This window comes from Prunus avium, chromosome 5 (assembly GCF_965620075.1).
Source record: "Prunus avium chromosome 5, drPruAviu1.hap1.1, whole genome shotgun sequence".
NCBI lineage: Eukaryota > Viridiplantae > Streptophyta > Magnoliopsida > Rosales > Rosaceae > Prunus > Prunus avium.
The window spans coordinates 21,932,647-21,950,838 of NC_142288.1; the positions used below are offsets into that span (position 1 = coordinate 21,932,647).

At 37.7% G+C, this 18,192-nt stretch overlaps 2 protein-coding genes across 3 annotated transcripts; one reads left to right on the forward strand and one right to left on the reverse strand.

The window, feature by feature from the left end:
* Window positions 1-3,377: 3,377 nt before the first annotated feature.
* Window positions 3,378-9,054, reverse strand: LOC110762491 (uncharacterized). 2 transcript variants are annotated; one of them, XM_021965136.2, is made up of 6 exons: window positions 8,504-9,054; window positions 7,194-7,410; window positions 6,764-6,831; window positions 4,746-6,611; window positions 4,420-4,585; window positions 3,378-4,322 (listed from the first exon to the last, which is right to left on the reverse strand). In XM_021965136.2, the coding sequence occupies exons 2-6, from the start codon at window positions 7,384-7,386 to the stop codon at window positions 3,799-3,801; spliced, it is 2,817 nt and encodes a 938-aa protein (XP_021820828.1). In that variant the 5' UTR covers window positions 7,387-7,410; window positions 8,504-9,054; the 3' UTR covers window positions 3,378-3,798. The 2 variants fall into 2 exon arrangements, with proteins under 2 accessions (XP_021820828.1, XP_021820829.1); XM_021965137.2 differs by lacking the exon at window positions 8,504-9,054 and having other exon boundaries at window positions 4,746-6,606; window positions 7,194-7,404.
* A 4,178-nt stretch (window positions 9,055-13,232) lies between these two features.
* MURE (ALBINO OR PALE-GREEN 13) lies at window positions 13,233-17,756 on the forward strand. The gene is made up of 6 exons (XM_021965119.2): window positions 13,233-15,151; window positions 15,499-15,615; window positions 15,877-16,052; window positions 16,602-16,747; window positions 17,194-17,422; window positions 17,511-17,756. Exons 1-5 carry the CDS (start codon window positions 13,306-13,308, stop codon window positions 17,210-17,212), a joined length of 2,304 nt encoding a protein of 767 aa, XP_021820811.1. The 5' UTR covers window positions 13,233-13,305; the 3' UTR covers window positions 17,213-17,422; window positions 17,511-17,756.
* Window positions 17,757-18,192: the final 436 nt, after the last annotated feature.

Genomic DNA, 18,192 nt, shown 5'->3' on the forward strand with positions numbered 1-18,192 from the left:
CGCAAGGTTCGACATTCTCAGCTGTGCTGCCTAGGCGACGTATTGGTGGACTGTGCCTGCGAAGGATTTTTTGTAGCTTGTCGACGAGAATATACTCTTTGAGACTGTGCAACGAAGTGCCTTTCCTCATGATCCATATTGCGATGGTTGTCAGGTTGACGTCCTTGGGAGCCTAGCCTTTCGTGAATGTTCCTCTGCGAGTGGGCAGCGGAGCGCCTTTCTTCATAATCCACATTGCGATGGTTGTTAGGTTGACTTCCCTGGGAGCCTAGCCTTTGAAGAACGTTTCCCTGCGGGCCCAGAAGGGCGCGGATGTCTAGTCGTGGACCGAGCCTTTCTCGCACATTGCTCTGAGTGTGGCTTGCGGATGCTTGTGACATGTTGGCAAGCTGATCACGTTGTTGTCCCTCTTGTCAGATTACTTACTCCTGCTTGACCTGCTTGGTACCCATCGAGCTACCTATCGGCGCGTTTGTCCATCCTTCTCTCTTCGCCCGGTTGTCCAAGGCCAAGGTTTTGAACCAAATTGATTTGGTTGAGGAGATGCCTCATTAAATTGCTTTGGTCGTCCATTCTCTGAGCTAGTTGGTCAACTCTCAGATTAAGGTCTGCTTGACTTCGTGGATCGGGAGGAGAGAAGTGTGTGGAGCCCAGCTGCATACGGGCTAGGGTTTCATGGGAGGTGTACCCGGGAGCGTGTGTCGAGCGTGGAGGCAATGGAGGGAACGCTTGAAGTTGTTCCAAGATCGGGCCCAAGTTGGCGGCAATGAGCCCACCCTGATGGGAGGTTCCGCCATGCTCGGCGGTGGCGCCATGAAGGTGGCTAGATCCGGCCACAGGGCCTTGGGTTGACATGGCGACGGCGGTGGTCTGAACTGCAAGTCCGGTAGGTGGCACGGTAGTGAGCGGTGGTGGTGCCACCATGTCGATCGCCGGATCATGGATGGAGTGGCTTTGAGCCGTCGGGAATCGAGCCATCTCGGCGGTTTTGCCCGTCGTCTTCCTGCTTCCAACCATGGTTGTTTGGAAGGCTTCGGTGGATTGGAAAATGGATTTGGAGCACGCTTTGAGTATTATTTCGCACTCTCAATGAAAGCACCAATTTGTGGGAGCAAATTTCCCCACAAGAATATTCGATTGGAAAGATTCCCCCTTTCTTCTTCGCCGCCTCTTTCTCCCTGCAAACTAAATCGGATAAGAGGACCACACCCGGGGGGTGTTGGCCAAAGGCCCTCCGATGCCTAAGTTAGTTCAATTGATTTAGGAAAAAATCAATAGCTAAATAGGGTACGGAGATATATATGAAAGGTGTAAATTGGGCGGCCGGAGCCTTATGTAAAAGAGAGAGAGAGAGAGAGGAGGTGGCTAGAATTTGTGAGGAATATTCTATGCAGAGTTTTAGTAGTAATTCTGACGTACCTCATTCCTTGTGCGTGGCCAAGTATTAATAGGGGGCCTTGATGAGGTTGGTGAGGTTGGTGTGGTTGGTGGGGTTGGTGAGGTCGGTATATTTAAGGATTTGATTAATTAGGGATTTAAATCAAATCCCTAATTGTGGTAGGTATCCGATCAATTCCCAGTTTGATTAGGTAACTCCTCATTTAATTGGGAATTGTGGTAGGAATCAAATCAGTTTTTAACTTAATTAGGTATTTCTCAATTTAATTGGATAACTCCCAATTAAATTGAGAAACTTCCAATCAGGTTTAGTAATTCCCAATTAGGTCAAATTATCCCCAAATGAAAGGAATTATTTGACCTAGGGTTCTGATTTAATTCGGTTCCCACAGTACCCTCTGACTCTTTATCTATATAGTTCTTAATTTAACTCTCTCTCTCTCTCATAAAAATGATTCAGTTTTTTCTTGACAGATAAAGAGAAAATGGGAAGTTGCATGCAAGACTGTTCCTACACAAACTGCAACATCCAAGCTCCTGGTCCTCTGTAATTGTATATATATGATATTATATATACGCGTATGTATCAGTGTATATTTGATAAATGAATAAAGAAAGGGTTGATTATATCATTACAAAACGCATGAACAAAAGTTATTTGTTGCTGACTGCGGTAAGGGTCAGTATATGCAACATGTGTCAAATGGATCAGATGCTTAATTTGCCTCTTCAAAATGAAGATACATAGAATTTCAGCCCAAGTTAAATTCAGAGAAACTATTAGTATTGATGTCAGCAATAAATGCTTCCCATACATGGAAACATAGAAAGGTTCTGATTTTTCATTTACCAAAAGAAAAAGGGCTCTGATTCATTAGAAATAATATCCAGAGTGTTAATCTAAGAAAAATAAACAGCTCATTTAATGAAAAAAATAAAGAATTTTTCTATTTAAACCTCACACTTTTCTTTGTTCATTCCAATACTTAAATCATTAAGCTCTTAAGTTTTATTATTGAGTAAAAAGACAAAAAAGGTCATCCAACTTAGTACTTAATCTTAATACATTTATATACACACCCCACCACTCTTCATATTAAGTTTTAGAAAAACACAAACTCATCTACACCCTATTGTCAGATTACTCATCTACACCCTATTGTCATATTAAGTTTTACAAACCCTAAATTGGGATTGTGAGAGTAATATAGGTGGATAGGGAGGGAGAGGATATTACAAATTCCCCTAGCTTTGCGTTCCTTCCTCACCTCTCTCTCCCTCTCTTTCTTTTATTAACAGATTTCTTCCACACCCACGGCCCAACACTTCTGCTTGCTGTTTTTATTCATCTCCTAAATTGACATAATGCCCTCAATAATATAAACGTAGTGTTTATTGCATCCATGTACAACATATATATAATAAGAAAATATACATAAAAATAGCATGTGTCAAATCCGTTTTCTAGAGTGGAACAAAATTCTTGATGAAAAACAACTACACTTGTAAGCTATTACTTGTAAAATATTTATCACACCATGTTAGATTGAAAAATTATAAAACCTGTTCTACCAAAAAAAAAAAAAAAAATATTCGGGTGCAAAAGAATAATGATGCAGTAATGCCTGCAAAATGCTAGTATGAAACTGCAAGATGGACTTGAAGATTTTAGGATTCGAGTGTGGGGTGTGGGGTGTGAGGTTGATGAGTTTTTTTTTTTTTTTTTTTTTTAAATTTTTTTTCGTGCTTGGTGTGTATTTAGGGGTAGTTTGGGAAGATAGTGAGGTTTTCTTATAAATTGTGAAAATTTGAATTAAAAGTTCGAGTGAACTTAGAATATGAGATGAACAAAGAGAAGTGCGGGGTTTAAATAGGAAAACTCGAAATAAATGCATCGACAACTCAACCTTTCATAGTATTTGTTTTCTTCTTTTTTCTAAGCTAGCTTGAAATGCCGCATTTCGTAGACACACATCACAAGGCTTATAATCTAGCTTGATATAACATTGAGCTCCTCTATTTAACAGGAAAAAGATGGAGAGAGTCAAAAGATCCGGGGTGGGGGGGGAAAGGCTGTGCACTTTGTATAGGATCATGAGCCTATATTTAGTAGCTATCAGAAGTTTAATATAAACTGTACAGAGTATACGCAAAATTTGAGCCTTACAATTGATCCAAGGGTACCCCATGACGATCTTATGCACATCTGCAAGAAGCTTCCTGATACCAGCTCCCCATGTAGTAACCTTGGGTTTGCATGATTCGTTCAAATTGTCCAATACATTTCTCAAGTGACTTAAAACCAGTTGGTCTAACCTACCCAAGCTTGCCCTGATTTCCTTGGTCCAATGCAGACCAAAGTACAGCTATATAGCAATATACAATTTTTCACAAGAGCCGCTAAAATATGGTTTCCATGATCAGCCCTTCTATAACATCTTCTATCATCTCAAAAACAGTCTCCTCAACATCATTTCGGATATCCAGCCACATTCCAGACTGTGCTATGTCCTTTTCAACAATTTGCTGCATCGTATGCGGTGATGGATGCACAGACTTCATCACTTCATGAATCACAGTTTTCTCAATGCAAAGTTTTCTTCTGGCATTTGGCTTGATAAATGACACCCAAGGGGAGCATGGAAGATGAGTATGACATACCTCGACAAGGACTTCATTTATACAGTCAAAGAGGAGCATACAATCACCATGGAATTGGTTAGGCTGCACCTTTACTGCATCAAACAAGAATGGATCAAGCAGTCGATCGGATGATTGACACATCATCGAGAGCTCATCCCAATTCAAGCCAGAAGCTTGCAGCATGGCCATCACGTACTCAGAGATATATTCATGTTCATTCAAAAACGAGGTTTCAGGTTCCAAAGGGGACTTCACAAGAAGAGCAGGATGGTGCTCTTCAGCTGCATGGCATGGTTGAACTCAGTTACATGAAGTGAATTGGGAAGAAGGAAGAAAAGAAAAAAAAGGAAAAACCGGTAGATCCTGATGAAGGTGTACCAGGTTCAGATATGGTGCTTGCATAACTGGTGGCATCTACAAAAAACTGCTCAAGTACAGAAACTGGACTTGGCTGTTCTCCTTTATCTTCGATGCAATCAGAATCTTCCACTCTCTGAATACTTGAAGGGCTTAATTGAAAAACATCCGGTGAAGATGTTAATGGCTGATCCTCAAAAGGTGAATCCAGAAAAATCTCAAGATCAGTAACAAGACAACGTAATAAAGCACATATTTTGGCAGCATAAAGTGGACAAAGAACAGAACAGGTGGTAGAGAGAATAATTCCAATATAATTTGAGAGAAAATCAATTTGGGCACTTTACCTGTCTGGATCTCTTAAAACACTCCTCTTCCTCGTACATGTTGGTTGTTTCTGAGCTCTGATCTGTGCTGTCTAGTTCAGTCAGTATTTCTGAATGCTGAGTTTCTCCTTGGCATGAAGTATCATTAGTCTCTGTGGTATTGGTCTTCTCCATGCAATCTGGTTTGGATAGAACTTCCAAATAATTAGTTTCTCCTGGGCGGATAGTATTGTTAGCTTTTATGGTATCAAATTTGTCTGCGCTTTCAGATTCGGAGGGCTCTTCTAAAGAACTGGTTTCTCCTTGGTGCAAGGTGTTATCATTCTCTACAATTTGGACACAGCCTGCAGGAGATGGATTATTTGGCCGTGTATCAAAAACTTGCAATTGATCATCGAGTTTCTTATTTTCAGGCAGGGCCTCTACGTCCTGCCTCAATGGACTTGAGTAGCCGGCTTTCTTTTCTTTATGAAGCCTCCACTTGTTCTCATATACCATTTGGCAATTGCTGTAGGGTGAAAATGTCATTTGCTCGTTAAGAAACCTATTTTCCCAGTCCCTTACCGGATTACATGCAGGCAAGAAGTCATACTCAGGAAATGACGTCACCCTTCCCCATGTTTTTTGTGCCTGCCTTTCAAAGTAGCTCTTCTCCTTGTTCCCATTGTTTAACAATTCTGAGAGATGTTTCCCAGCCTCCACAGAAGTTTCAGATTCCTCTCGCTTGGGTTGGCTAACAAGCGAATTGTTTGAGTTTCCAAGACCACTTCCACTGGTTGATGCAGCTTCATGTCCAATACTTGATTCACATTGTTTCACCTTGCCTATGTTTTCTTTTTTCTTGATATCAAGAGAAGACTTGGTCACTCCTCCAACATCAACACTAGGTGAATTGCTTCTAATGATCTTCATACCCTTTCCTTTACAATCATCTCCTGTGCTTTGGCAGGGAGATGTATTTAGTGTACCATCGATTGACTTGGAGTGCTGCTCTTTTCTGCTTTCCGATATAGCATGTCTCAGTTTCCTCTTTATACGGCTAAAGGAGGAATTTGCAGGTGTGTCACTCTGCCCATTATTTCTCAAGCTTTGCAGAGAGGTATTGATACTCTCTGAAGAAATTTCCATGCTTGGTGGGCCAGGTTTTAAAACTATTATTCTCTCTGGAAACTCGGACTCACCATTTTCCTGAGACGGGTAAATATCACAGGATTTCAACGTGTGAATACTGGAAGGACCTTCAGATTGCCTTGCTTTGCTTGTCCGATATTCTGAAATGTTGGCTTCACAGGGATCTTTACTCTGATGTGTTCTTGCCTGAGAGTCTCGGAGGTCTTCGATGTGTTTGACTAGCAGAGAATTTGGGTCTTGTAGGAGTTTTCGAAATAACTCCTTATTCGAATTCAAAATTTCTAATGCATCTAATAATTGTTTAGACTGGTGGTTCACCCCATCAATGAATTTCTGATTTATGATGGCCTCAGCTGCATTCAGCTGTACTGGCACAAGATTAATCTCATTAAGTTGGTCATGCTTCACGGTATCAATACTTTTACAACCGCATCCTCGTCGGTTTTTGCTATGTACCTCTTTGCTAGATACTTCTGGCAGTGCTGCTGAGTTGAGCTTATTCAAAGGTTCTTCCACCAAAACTGAATTAGAATGTTTTTGATGCTTAGCTTCATGGGATCTCTGACGCGTTTTGCTAGTCTTTCCATTGTTTTTTGGTAAATGACCAACAAATTTGGAATTAGATGGTAGATCTTCCCCTTCATCAGTAGCAAACTTCTTGTTCATCTGCGGCTCAGTGGACAAGTCTTCTCCTTTCAGCTTTCTTTTACTTGCCATATCAGAATCAACTGTCTGAGTTTTGTTCTTCATTCTGTCCTGGAACAATTGAAGTTGCTAATCAGTTAATTCTTCTAATGCTTTAATTGATCAAGTAACCAGCCAGCGGTCAATACCGTGAGAGAACATTAAATAAAAAAGAGACCAAAATGAAGAAAAAGTATAGAAGAAACGAGCCTAATGGAACTTACAACCATGCTTCGGCCATTCTCGTCCATTTTGTTAAGCAAATCAAGCTTGGTCTTAAAATTTCCATCATCTACATACAAAGAAAAATAAATAGATAAACTTTTCAATCTTATTGAATATAATAATTAGAAGAATATAAAACAAATGCATAAATATAATAGGAAATCATAACAAAGTACAATGATCTTTTCAATACTGCAAAAGAATTTCAAGGTATATCTTATTCAGTACTTTTAATTACTCTTTGATAAGTCTATCAGCACTTCGTGAAACGACGAAAACAAACACTATCATCTTGCTTCAGCATTGTTTAGTTCACAATTATGCATGTAAAATTTTATCGAATACGGCAGCTGGGTGAGTACAAGCAGTTCATAAAGACTTGCATCTGTCTTGCATTTGTCATTGTACAGCATAACGAAAAATTCTTACCCAGTCTGTTTGTATGCCTCTTATGTGAAAGCCGCTTCTTATTAGAATGACCTTGACGGAAGTTGAAGAGGCCATACAAATGCCACATACAGCCTGTCTCGTACTTCTCACATACCATAGGGCTTTTTGGCATAGGACTTTTTGGCATAGGACTTTTCGGCATAGGGCTTTTTGCTGGTGTCATCTTTGCCATGATGAGTGAATTGGGAGAGCTTGGCTATAGCATATAACACCAAATTAACATCAAACTAGAGAATAAATAAAAAGAAAAATAAACTGTGGGGATGAACAGCTTAGTACACAGCATACAATAATATTGTGTTAGTTTCAAACCTGATGACCCCAATAATAATGCAATTATTTGTCTCTTGGATAGCATAATATTGGTACTTTGAAATAATTTCGCCCAAAATAAATGAATGAAAGACATGAATAAATAAACATGACTTGTAATGTAAGAATAGAGAATCAATTTTTTTGCACAAGTTTCGCCCTGAGAAGGACAGTTTTCTATAATCCAAACACATAAACAATGTCACGCACCTAACCAAGAAGAAACAACAAATAAGCATAAAAAAGTTTATATCCAAGTGCACACTCAAGTCAAGAGAAACACCAGTTGAACATATAATCTTCTGTTCTACAGATGATTGTATTATATGCAATCTGCAATATTGTCTTTGGTTTGTGTCCTTGTTTTACGTGTGTTTTGTACTTATGTTTTTGTAGTGTGCAAATTATTTTAAACGTGTTGTCCCACCATGTGTTTTCTTCAACAATCACACCTAACATGATTTGTTTATTTGGAGGAAAAATCGTAGATTCCTTCTGAAGATGGAACTTTAGCCTCAAGTATTGCTAGTCATGACTCGAGTGACAGACAGGCCATGGCCATCAATTCATTTCCCAATAAATCTTTTACCTTCAAAGTTGGAACACCTAACTAACTTTTCAGCAATTCATTAAAAATTATAGAACAAGAAAAAGAAAAAAGGAGGAAATTCAAGCCAACGTATCTTCTACTCTGTGCTACCTCAATTTTAGCAGCTCGGTGGCTGCCTCTGTAAGTGTGATTAGCTCCTAATTTGCTAAAGCACTAATCAAATAAAGAGACATTTTCTGTTTGTTTCTATGGAAAGTGTTTCCAATGAAAATTATTGTCTAACAGCCAAACCAAAAACATAAACTGTATAAACTTGCAAGCCCAAGATTTTAAATGTTACAAACATCAACTGAGATGAAGAAATTTCTACAAGGAAAAACATAAAAATAACACACAGAGAGAGAGAGAGAGAGAGAGAGAGAGGTACCTGAAAAAGCTTTTAGTTCCTCTGCAGTGCTTGAGAAAGAAAAAGGGAAGCTTTGTGGTTTTTGACTGAAAAGAGAGTAACGTATGCAGAGGAGGCTCTGGACTTGTTGCTTTATATATAGCAAGTTTCAATCTTTAACATCAAACTAAATTTATACCAAGAAACCCAGAAAGCTTAGTCCCAAATGGGAGCCGGAGAGCCATGAACAAGGAGAAGAAGAATGGAAAATCACTATGAAAAAATAAATAATAAAAAAAGTGAAACAAAGAGATATAAAGGGGAGCGAGATTTATGGCGACAGCGACTGGTAAATTGCAATTTGCAGAGACACCAAGGATGAGGATTGAGGAGGAAAGCTTTCAACTGAAGGAAAAATTAAGTCTAGTAGCTTTCCCACTTCCCTCCCTCTCTCTCTCTCTCTCTTTCTCTTTCTCTTTCTCTTTCTCTTTCTCTCTCTGCATTTCCATCTTCAACCGTCGTCAGAGTCTCATCACCTCCCTTTGTTTTCAACACTTTCTCTCTCTCTTCACGTTAAGCTAAAGGATAAAAGATGTCTGTTTACGTGTTTGAATTTTATAATAAGATTTTTATGCTATACTATGGCATGAGTGTTACAATAACAATGATATTGTAAATGGACGGCCTTTGGATTTTTTTGTCTTTTCTTATCAAAGATTTCCGACATATTATATCTTGTGAAATTGATTATGTATTTTAAAATATATTGGTTAATCCATATGTGGGTTAGGGAAGTTACAAGGCAGTGTACTCAGCTATTTGCACTCAATTCCAAATTCTCCAACGAGGTCTAGTCCAGTAAAAAGGAACCTTGAATTACAAACCAGTTGTCTTAGATTTGAATCTCTATATGTGTCAGCACTCAGCAGTGTGTGTGTAAAAAACCTTCTCTTTCTTGTAGTTTGATATTTAAAAAAGCAAAAGGTATGAATTCTCCTTTTCGTCTCATAATTTAGATACAATTATTCATAATAAGAGCACTTCCACCCCATTGTGCTATGGTAAAGGGCAAGTAAAAACAAACACTATTCATGGTGACTATCGTAGCAATTTTTTGATGCATTCCCACTCATTGTCATGGTAATCGAAGGGCAATCAATATTTACATGAGATATAAGGAGAGGAATATGTAAGGATTTTAGTGTGGGAAGTGAAAAACATAGCTACGTATTTATAGAAGAAGAAAAAAATTCTGAAATTTCTGGTTTTTTTTTTTCTGAAAATTTTGTATTTAAATTGGTCGTTGAAGTTAGATTGCCCAGGCAAGTCTTGCTTTCGGGCTTGCCCAGTTTCATGGGCCCACTTCTTGCCATGGCAAAAAGGGCTGAATGGAAATGATCTAAGAGATTATCTCTTATCAAACAATAGTAAGATAAACATTTTTGCACCCATCTTTTAGTTGTCTATATTTTATAAAGTAATAATAATAATTATTATATAAAGTTAAGTTGTCAAAATGGTTTGGTATTTCATTAAATCCAGAACATTAATCATCAAGATTCTTATTTGAGACATTGATAAGATAACCTTATCTCTCTTTTTCTAATTTTCTTCTCTTTTTGCCAAAGTTAAAAAATAAAAGGGGAATTTTCTTATACACACACTTTTAAAATGTCATGTAAATTTAAACCCGTAACTATCTGATAAAATAAAGTTATCTCACGAACAATACAACACAACATGAATTTTATTTGAATATGAATTAACATTTGGTAACATATATAACATATTATATCCAGGTTCTCGATCTAACACAACACATTCTTGGTAACAAATAATTATTTGTATAATTAATTAAAAAAAGACAATGAAAAGCTGCATTTTCATGATCACGATGTGAACTTGTTTTGTTGGGGGGTTCATGAAATAGGGTGCGTTTTCGGATTATGTGGAGGCGTTGTCGTCGTAGTTGACAAAACACTGATCTTTCCCAATCTGAATGTGAAGCAGCCATAGCCAGCCAGCCAGACAGGCAGTCCCTATGCTTGCTGGATCAGACAAATTTTAAATTTTTTATGTCTTTTACTACAAAAGTTTGAAATTCTTGGCTTATATTTTTCAAAATTTGACCTCCATAAATACATCTTATAATTACCATGGATTTCTGGATGGGTGCCTGCCTCAGCTGGATAGGTTAGGCAGGGCCTTGTCCTTTTCTGTCCAAAAAAATAGTAACAGAGAAGTCATATTGGTCCAGTCAAATTAGGTGTCAGAAATAATTTCTATGGTTATAAAAAATAAAAATAAAAAGAAGGAAAATAGTCTTAATTGAATGACATTGTCGACTTCTTAATTCAGATTGAGTCCTTGATGGCTGCCACAAAATGTGACGATGGTCCCAAAATTTAGTATGTATTAATTGCCTTCTAGTTCTAAGGTAGCTAATTCATGAACAAATAACAATGAAACGTTGAAAAGAAGGACGATAAAATGCTTTTTGGCTCAATCAAAATCAAAACTAATGGCTAGGTGTGCGCTGAAACGCGTGTGTGAGTCTTCCCGGCTCCTAAAGAGGGTGAATTGTCGTGGTTCGTCACTAGCTAATTCCCTTTTTTTAATATAAAAAAAGAAAAAGAAAATCAAAACTAATGGCCCCAATAAGTCTACGTATATCTATAATTCCACCTACAATTTAGTCATGGAAGATATGGGACTAAAATCAATACACTCAATTGAAAATAGCTATCTGCAACCTCTATTTTACGTACCATGTTGACTATGGAAAATGAAAATGTTGAAGTTATATTCCGTAGTGTTCATCTTGAAATTGTCCATATGAGCTATTGAGCATGTTTATCTTAAAAGTCGATTTTATAGGGGCAAGTTCTGGTTACTGTGGGATCTTATAATTTCGCACCAAGTGGTGAAGCTTCCCTTTGACTTCCCAATAATACTATTCACAACAAACTTTGGATTATGCTTGAGAAATTAGAATATTAGGCAACACCAATTATAAATATAAATAAATAAATAAAAAGTTGAGTTGTCAAAATTTTGGGAAATCAAAGCTTGAAAACAATGGAAAAGAAAGAACCTTATTATATGAAAGTATGTGTAAATTATTATGATTCCTAGAGGCTATGCGTATGCATGCTTATGTGTGTGCAACTACTACTCTTGGCCTCGCATGGGTTGCGTTAGCTTTAAGATTCCACTTGGGACCGCAAGCCCCAACAACCACATGAACATTGCAACAGAAAAAGAGGCTTATTCAAAATTGTGAGCAATGTTCCTACAACTTCAATAGAACCTAAACTTATCTATACGAGATGCTCTTGTGGCGATATTTTAAGTCAATTATATATTCTCCTTGCATGAAAGTTCTTCTCGTACAAGAATCAGGGCTTGCCTATATGACAAATTTTAGTTAATAATAAGTGCATATGTCACATATACTATTAATATCAAGTTGATATATAATATTCACAATAATCAACGATAATATTGAATTTTATTTTATTATTATTTTATACAAGCGATACTAGGAGACGGTAATATAATAACGAACCCATTGATTACTTGTTGGAAGTTATTATTGTGGGTGTAGTTGGTGCAACTGAATATGGGTGTGTCTTATCCAATTAGACCATGACCTCCTCTCTTATGGCATGCAACAAACGTCAATGGAGAAAATTGAACACAATACCAATCCCCATTTAATGTTGATTTGTACATATCAAACCAAGACATGTTCTACGAGTAGAACCAATAATTTATAGAGGTATTGGAGTGGAATATTTTGACATAGAAAGATGCTTTATTTTAAGGGAGATTCATTATTATACCCAATATAAGAGCCCAAATTATAAAAAAAAAACCTATATGAAATGAACTTTAGAAACACACCAAAAACTCATTTACAACTTAACAAAAAGACTTTTAACTTCTTTTAAATTACAAAACTGCCGTTGATTTATTAAAACAAACCCAACCCCAAAACCTCATAAAAAAAACTCAAAAAACTCAATAGGTCATCAAAGTAATTTAATAATCAAAATTAAATTCAATAGGGCTAGCTGTTATTTTTTGGGTTTGTTTATAGAAATTAAATGGTGTATGGTTTATTTATATTATTAGTGTTAAGAATAGGTATATTAAACTTTAATCACAGGAGAAAGATCATCACAAGCATGATGCTTATTTGTAATTCTAATTCTAATTGTCTTTGTGTTTTTAATTTTTTTTAAACATCAATATTGAATCTAGGAGATGTCCTTTTATCCATCCATTTTCCCTTCAAAGCTATTTGAGCTAAACAAATTCTTGGGGATTATGTTTGTCAAGATCAAGGCGAGTCGTTCTAACGAGTGTGAGGATAAATGCATCATGTTTTTAATGAGTGCGAAGATAATGTTCTCCTCTTTAAGAATCGAGTCTCCACTATTTTAACCTAGCATTTTCGTTTTATCGTCTATTACTATAAAGCTAAAACAAAATTATGATTCATCTATATACCAAAAACTAATGTTTTTCTAACGTAATTAAGATAAATATAGTAATAATAATAAAAATTTAAATAAATAACTTATTTGGGTTCATTTCACCTTTAGAATCCCCAACTAATTTACTAAGACTTTGAGCCCAAAACTAGCCCATGAGATCGGCCAAGACCCCATTTTCATTTTACCCCAAAATATTCACAAAGCCTTCATCAAGCCCAAAACAATTCCTAAAGAAAACAAAAAGCGCGAAAACCCGCCACTCGCCACGTCAGCAATAAACCCCCTATCCCCTCCCATCTCCAAAACCTCTCTCTCAGTCTCTGTCTCTGCAACCTCACTCCCATGGCCTTCACTTTCCTCTCAATCCCCCACTTTCTCTCTCCTCAACACCACTTTCTCTCTCTAAAACCAAACTTCACCTCCCTCAGACCTTCAATTCCCTCTCTTTCAGCTCGGCTCATTAGGCCCCCCCACGCAATCGGGCCGGACGGCAAGTATTACCCGGACCCGGCAGACGACGACCCGCCCGAAGCCCCGGAAGACTCGGGTCACGGGGTGTCCAAGTTCCAGCAAATCCAGCGCCAAGCCTCGCGCCACCGGAAGCTCCAAGAAGAAGACTTCAAAAAGCACCAGGACACCTTCCTCAATGCCATTGCTGACGTGGAAGACGCGCCAGAAAATTCCAGTTCCGTAACAAACGAGAACTCTGGGGACGATTTGTTTGGAGATATTGACCACGCTATTGCCTTGAAACGCAAGGAGTTTGTGAAGCAAGGGCTTCTGAAGCCAAACCCTAAGAAGGAGATTGTTGCGGTTGACGAGTTGGACCCTGAGGAGGTCGTGGACTTGGAGGAGATTGACGAGCTTCAAGGGCTTAGGGTTGTTAGTGAGGACTCGGACGAAGATGGGCCAGAGAAATTTGATTCAAAGGTTAGTGATTTGTCTGGTAAAGATGGAAATTTGCGTTTGAATTCCGAGTTTGATTTGGATTTTGATAGTTATGGTAAAACTAGGGCTAGGATTGTGGAACCTAAGTTTAAAATGAGCTTGGCTGAGCTTTTGGATGAGAGTAAAGTGGTCCCTGTATCGGTTTATGGTGATTTAGAGGTTGAAATCACTGGAATTCAACACGATTCGAGGGTGGTTAATTCTGGTGATTTGTTTGTGTGCTGTGTTGGGAGCAAAACGGATGGGCATTTGTACTTGAGTGAGGCTATTAAGAGAGGAGCAGTGGCTGTTGTAGCAAGTAAAGAGATATACATGGAGGAAAATTTGGGGTGTAAAGCATTAGTCATTGTGGAAGATACCAATGCGGATTTGCCCGCATTGGCTGCGTCCTTTTACAGGTACCCATCAAAGAATATGGCAGTAATTGGGATAACGGGAACAAATGGGAAGACTACGACTGCATATTTGATAAAGGGGTTGTATGAAGCAATGGGATTGAGGACAGGTATGTTGAGTACAGTTGCTTATTATGTGCATGGGGATAATAAGTTGGAGTCACCTAACACGACCCCGGATGCTGTTTTGGTTCAGAATTTGATGGCTAAGATGCTCCATAATGGGGCTGAAGCAGTTGTCATGGAAGCTTCTTCTCATGGGCTAGCTCTAGCAAGGTGCGATGAAGTTGATTTTGACATAGCAGTTTTCACAAATTTGACGAGAGACCATTTGGATTTTCACAAGACTGAGGAGGAGTATAGGGATGCAAAGGCTAAGTTGTTTTCGAGGATGGTGGATCCAGAAAGGCACAGGAAAGTTGTCAATATTGATGACCCGAATGCAACCTTCTTCATTGCAAAAGGGAACCCAGATGTTCCGGTTGTGACCTTTGCCATGGAGAATAAGAATGCAGATGTTCATCCCCTGAAGTTTGAACTTTCCTTGTTTGAGACGCAGGTTTTAGTCAGTACTCCCCAGGGTATATTGGAGATATCATCGGGTTTGCTTGGAAGGCATAATATTTACAATATACTGGCTGCTGTGGCAGTTGGGATTGCAGTTGGAGCACCATTGGAGGACATTGTTAGAGGAATTGAAGAGGTTGATGCAGTTCCAGGGAGGTGTGAGTTAATAGACGAGGAACAGGCATTTGGAGTGATTGTGGACTATGCTCATACTCCTGATGCCTTGTCTAGACTTTTGGACTCTGTTAGGGAGCTTGGTGCAAGGAGGATTATTAGTGGTATGCTTCTTATGTTCCATTTTTTTATATGATCATTTCTAAAGCTAGAATTGCTGTTTAATTGCAGACTTTTAACATGCATCCAAATTCTCTGCCCATTTTAGAACTGTAATATTGCTATAGAAAGTAATAATATCTAGATTGAGTAAATAGTAGGTTGAAACCATTTTGTAAGAAGAGGCTTATTCTTATTGCATGTTCTGTGTACAAGAGTTTTTGTTAATCATAATTTTTTCCATTCTTTGGCATTATTCCTGATACTCATCAGAAATGCTATACTAATTTTTTTAGCACAATATTGTTGTTTTTTCTTTGCTGACCAACTATTTTTTGTGCTTTATGCGAAGTAATTGGATGTCCTGGGGAGAGTGACAGAGGGAAAAGACCCATGATGACGAAGATTGCAACAGATAAAAGTGATGTGACAATACTGACGTCTGACAATCCAAAGAATGAAGATCCATGTATGTATATCATACCTCCAAACTGAAAGAAAAGGCATAATTGTTATTTTCTTTGCTACATGCTATCATTGATGTGGGAAAAAAAATCTTTATTCTTATATGAAAAAAAAAGGGCAAATTTGATTGATGGCGTAATTTCTATAATTTTTCTGTGTCTATAAATTTAGGTGTGGTCCATATGTCTCTGAAAATGCTAGTCTATAATGTGTAGTATTCTCTCCAAATGCTTGGTCTAATGCTTACACTTGTCATTGGTATCAGTGGACATCTTGGATGATATGTTGGCCGGTGTAGGATGGACAATGCAGGATTACTTGAAACATGGCGAGAATGATTACTACCCACCTCTTCCAAACGGTCATAGGCTTTTCCTGCATGATATTAGACGAGTAGCTGTCCGCTGTGCAGTTGCCATGGGCGAGGAAGGTGATATGGTTGTAAGTTTTCTAAGCCTCAATCTACTTCCATGTGCAAGATTTATGTATAAACAAGAAAGAAGTCACACAAAATGGAATATCCTCTCTCTCTCTCTCTCTCTCTCTCTCTCTCTCGCTCAAAACCTTTTTTTTTTTACTTATACATTATCATTTATACATAGATTTCAATTGTACACTGCATCTGGTCATTTCAAATCCCAAAATTTACTTTATATTTTAAACCTCTGCATCCAAGTGTAACCCAAAAGAATTGGCATTTATTTAGTTGTGCAAGATGCATAAGTGGTATTCTTCAAGAGATTCTGAGAGGACTCCGGTGAAGATAACAAAGAAACTTAAAGGTTTTGAACAAGAAATAAGCTTGTTTGGTATGCAAACAAAGTATGTTTACTCTAGCCACTATAATATAGATGAAAAAGCAAAATCTGAATTCTTTTTCTTTTCGTGTGTGATGAATGAGTCACATAATTAGTACGCTCCCTGGCATTGCTCTCCAATTCTCATAACTTTTCTTGTTACTCTTTTTAAGATTATGTTGCATTTCTGCAGGTGGTTGCTGGCAAAGGCCATGAAGCACATCAGATAGAAGGTGACAAAAAAGAGTTCTTTGATGACCGCGAAGAGTGCCGAGAGGCATTGCAGTATGTTGATGAGCTTCACCAAGCTGGAATAGACACAAGTGAATTTCCGTGGAGGTAGGTTAATTGAGTGTAATTTGCATTTACTTAAACATGAGGTATCTCTAATTTTAAGCATCTCCAGAAGACCTATCTATTCCTATGAGAAAAAAATGGCTTCACTAATTGGCGCAGTCTTGTAATTATTCTTTTATTGTTTGGTGCAGTACATCATACATAAAGATATTTCATTATTGTTGGAGTGCTATAATTGATTTGGTTTTCTGATGCTTGATTCATTCGCTAATATATACTTATCTGAGTCATCTGACAAACAGCACTACTAGCTTCTATCTATGATTTGTTTTTTTATAATTTATTTTATCAGTATTTAGGATTTGATATGTGCAATTAGAGATACTCTGTTTAAAGAAAAACTAAGTGCAATTGTTGTAGATCTTGCAAGTGAGGAATTGTTGATATAATGTGAAGATTAATCATTGTTTTTCCTTGACTTGACACAGGTTACCTGAGAGTCATTGATCTCTTCCGTAAGGAGTAGTCAATTATGGCGAGTCCAAGGCAGCTCCGGCACATTGTGTTGATTTACACTAGGAGATATTTCTAATACCTGGATACCATCTAGAGGGCATGTGACCAAGTGTATTAACCTTGGTTTGGTTGAGTGAATGATATGCCATATATGTGAAGGCAGTTGAGACTCGAGAACGGCTTCTTGGTTATTAAAGACTGGTGTGAATTCTACTCCATAATTTATTTGTCAACGTTTATTTCTAGAGACAAATGTTCATCCGAACTTTTTCTTTATGTATGCATGCAGGTTGTTGAGGCTTTGCTCTTTGAAGCGGTATAGTTTTGCAGAAAGCTGAAAATTTTCACCTAGAAGGTTATTATAGGCACAATTTTTGTAGGCAATGTATGTAGAATGTACTGCTATGTAAACTAAAATCCTGGGTTGCCAATATGCCACAATTTAAATGAATCCAATTGGTTGGTCCAGTTAGAATGAATATTAGTTCTTGTAAGTTCCTGTATAAATCAAGATGGATGGAGCAATGCATGGTCCCTCTCTCTCTCTCAAGCATTTATGCATTTATACATTTTTATGTGCAAGTGCACAACTTTTTGTATAGACAGAGACTAGAAAATTAATTGATGGATGTACACCCAAAACAAATCAGGTTCTGTAATGAAGTATTGCATGTGTTTCTTGCCCACCTGTAAATTATAATGTAATAGCTTTATGAAACAAGATATAACCAACTTTTTTCTTGAATATTTCTACACAATTCCATCTAATAATTAACAAATTTGTACATGGCCGACTCCGGTCAGATTTGTAAACCCAAAAAAAACTCCGGTCAGATTTTTCTTTAATTCCTTTTCTATACGAGGATATTTTCTACTAAAAATGAAAAAAAAAAAATTACTATTTTGCAATTCAAATAATTTTCCGTGCCATTGAATTTAAGAAAATGGACAAATATGTTCAACACAAAGGT

Excerpts from the sequence above, each read along its gene's own strand:
- LOC110762491 (XM_021965136.2), bottom strand. The coding sequence starts at position 7,386 with ATGGCAAAGATGACACCAGCAAAAAGCCCTATGCCGAAAAGTCCTATG. Across the intron at positions 6,832-7,193 it reads GAGGCATACAAACAGACTGG|ATGATGGAAATTTTAAGACC; the intron begins GTAAGAATTTTT and ends CTTTGTATGTAG. Across the intron at positions 4,323-4,419 it reads AAGCACCATATCTGAACCTG|CTGAAGAGCACCATCCTGCT; the intron begins GTACACCTTCAT and ends CATGCCATGCAG.
- MURE (XM_021965119.2), top strand. The coding sequence starts at position 13,306 with ATGGCCTTCACTTTCCTCTCAATCCCCCACTTTCTCTCTCCTCAACAC. Across the intron at positions 15,616-15,876 it reads TCCAAAGAATGAAGATCCAT|TGGACATCTTGGATGATATG; the intron begins GTATGTATATCA and ends CATTGGTATCAG. Across the intron at positions 16,053-16,601 it reads GCGAGGAAGGTGATATGGTT|GTGGTTGCTGGCAAAGGCCA; the intron begins GTAAGTTTTCTA and ends GCATTTCTGCAG.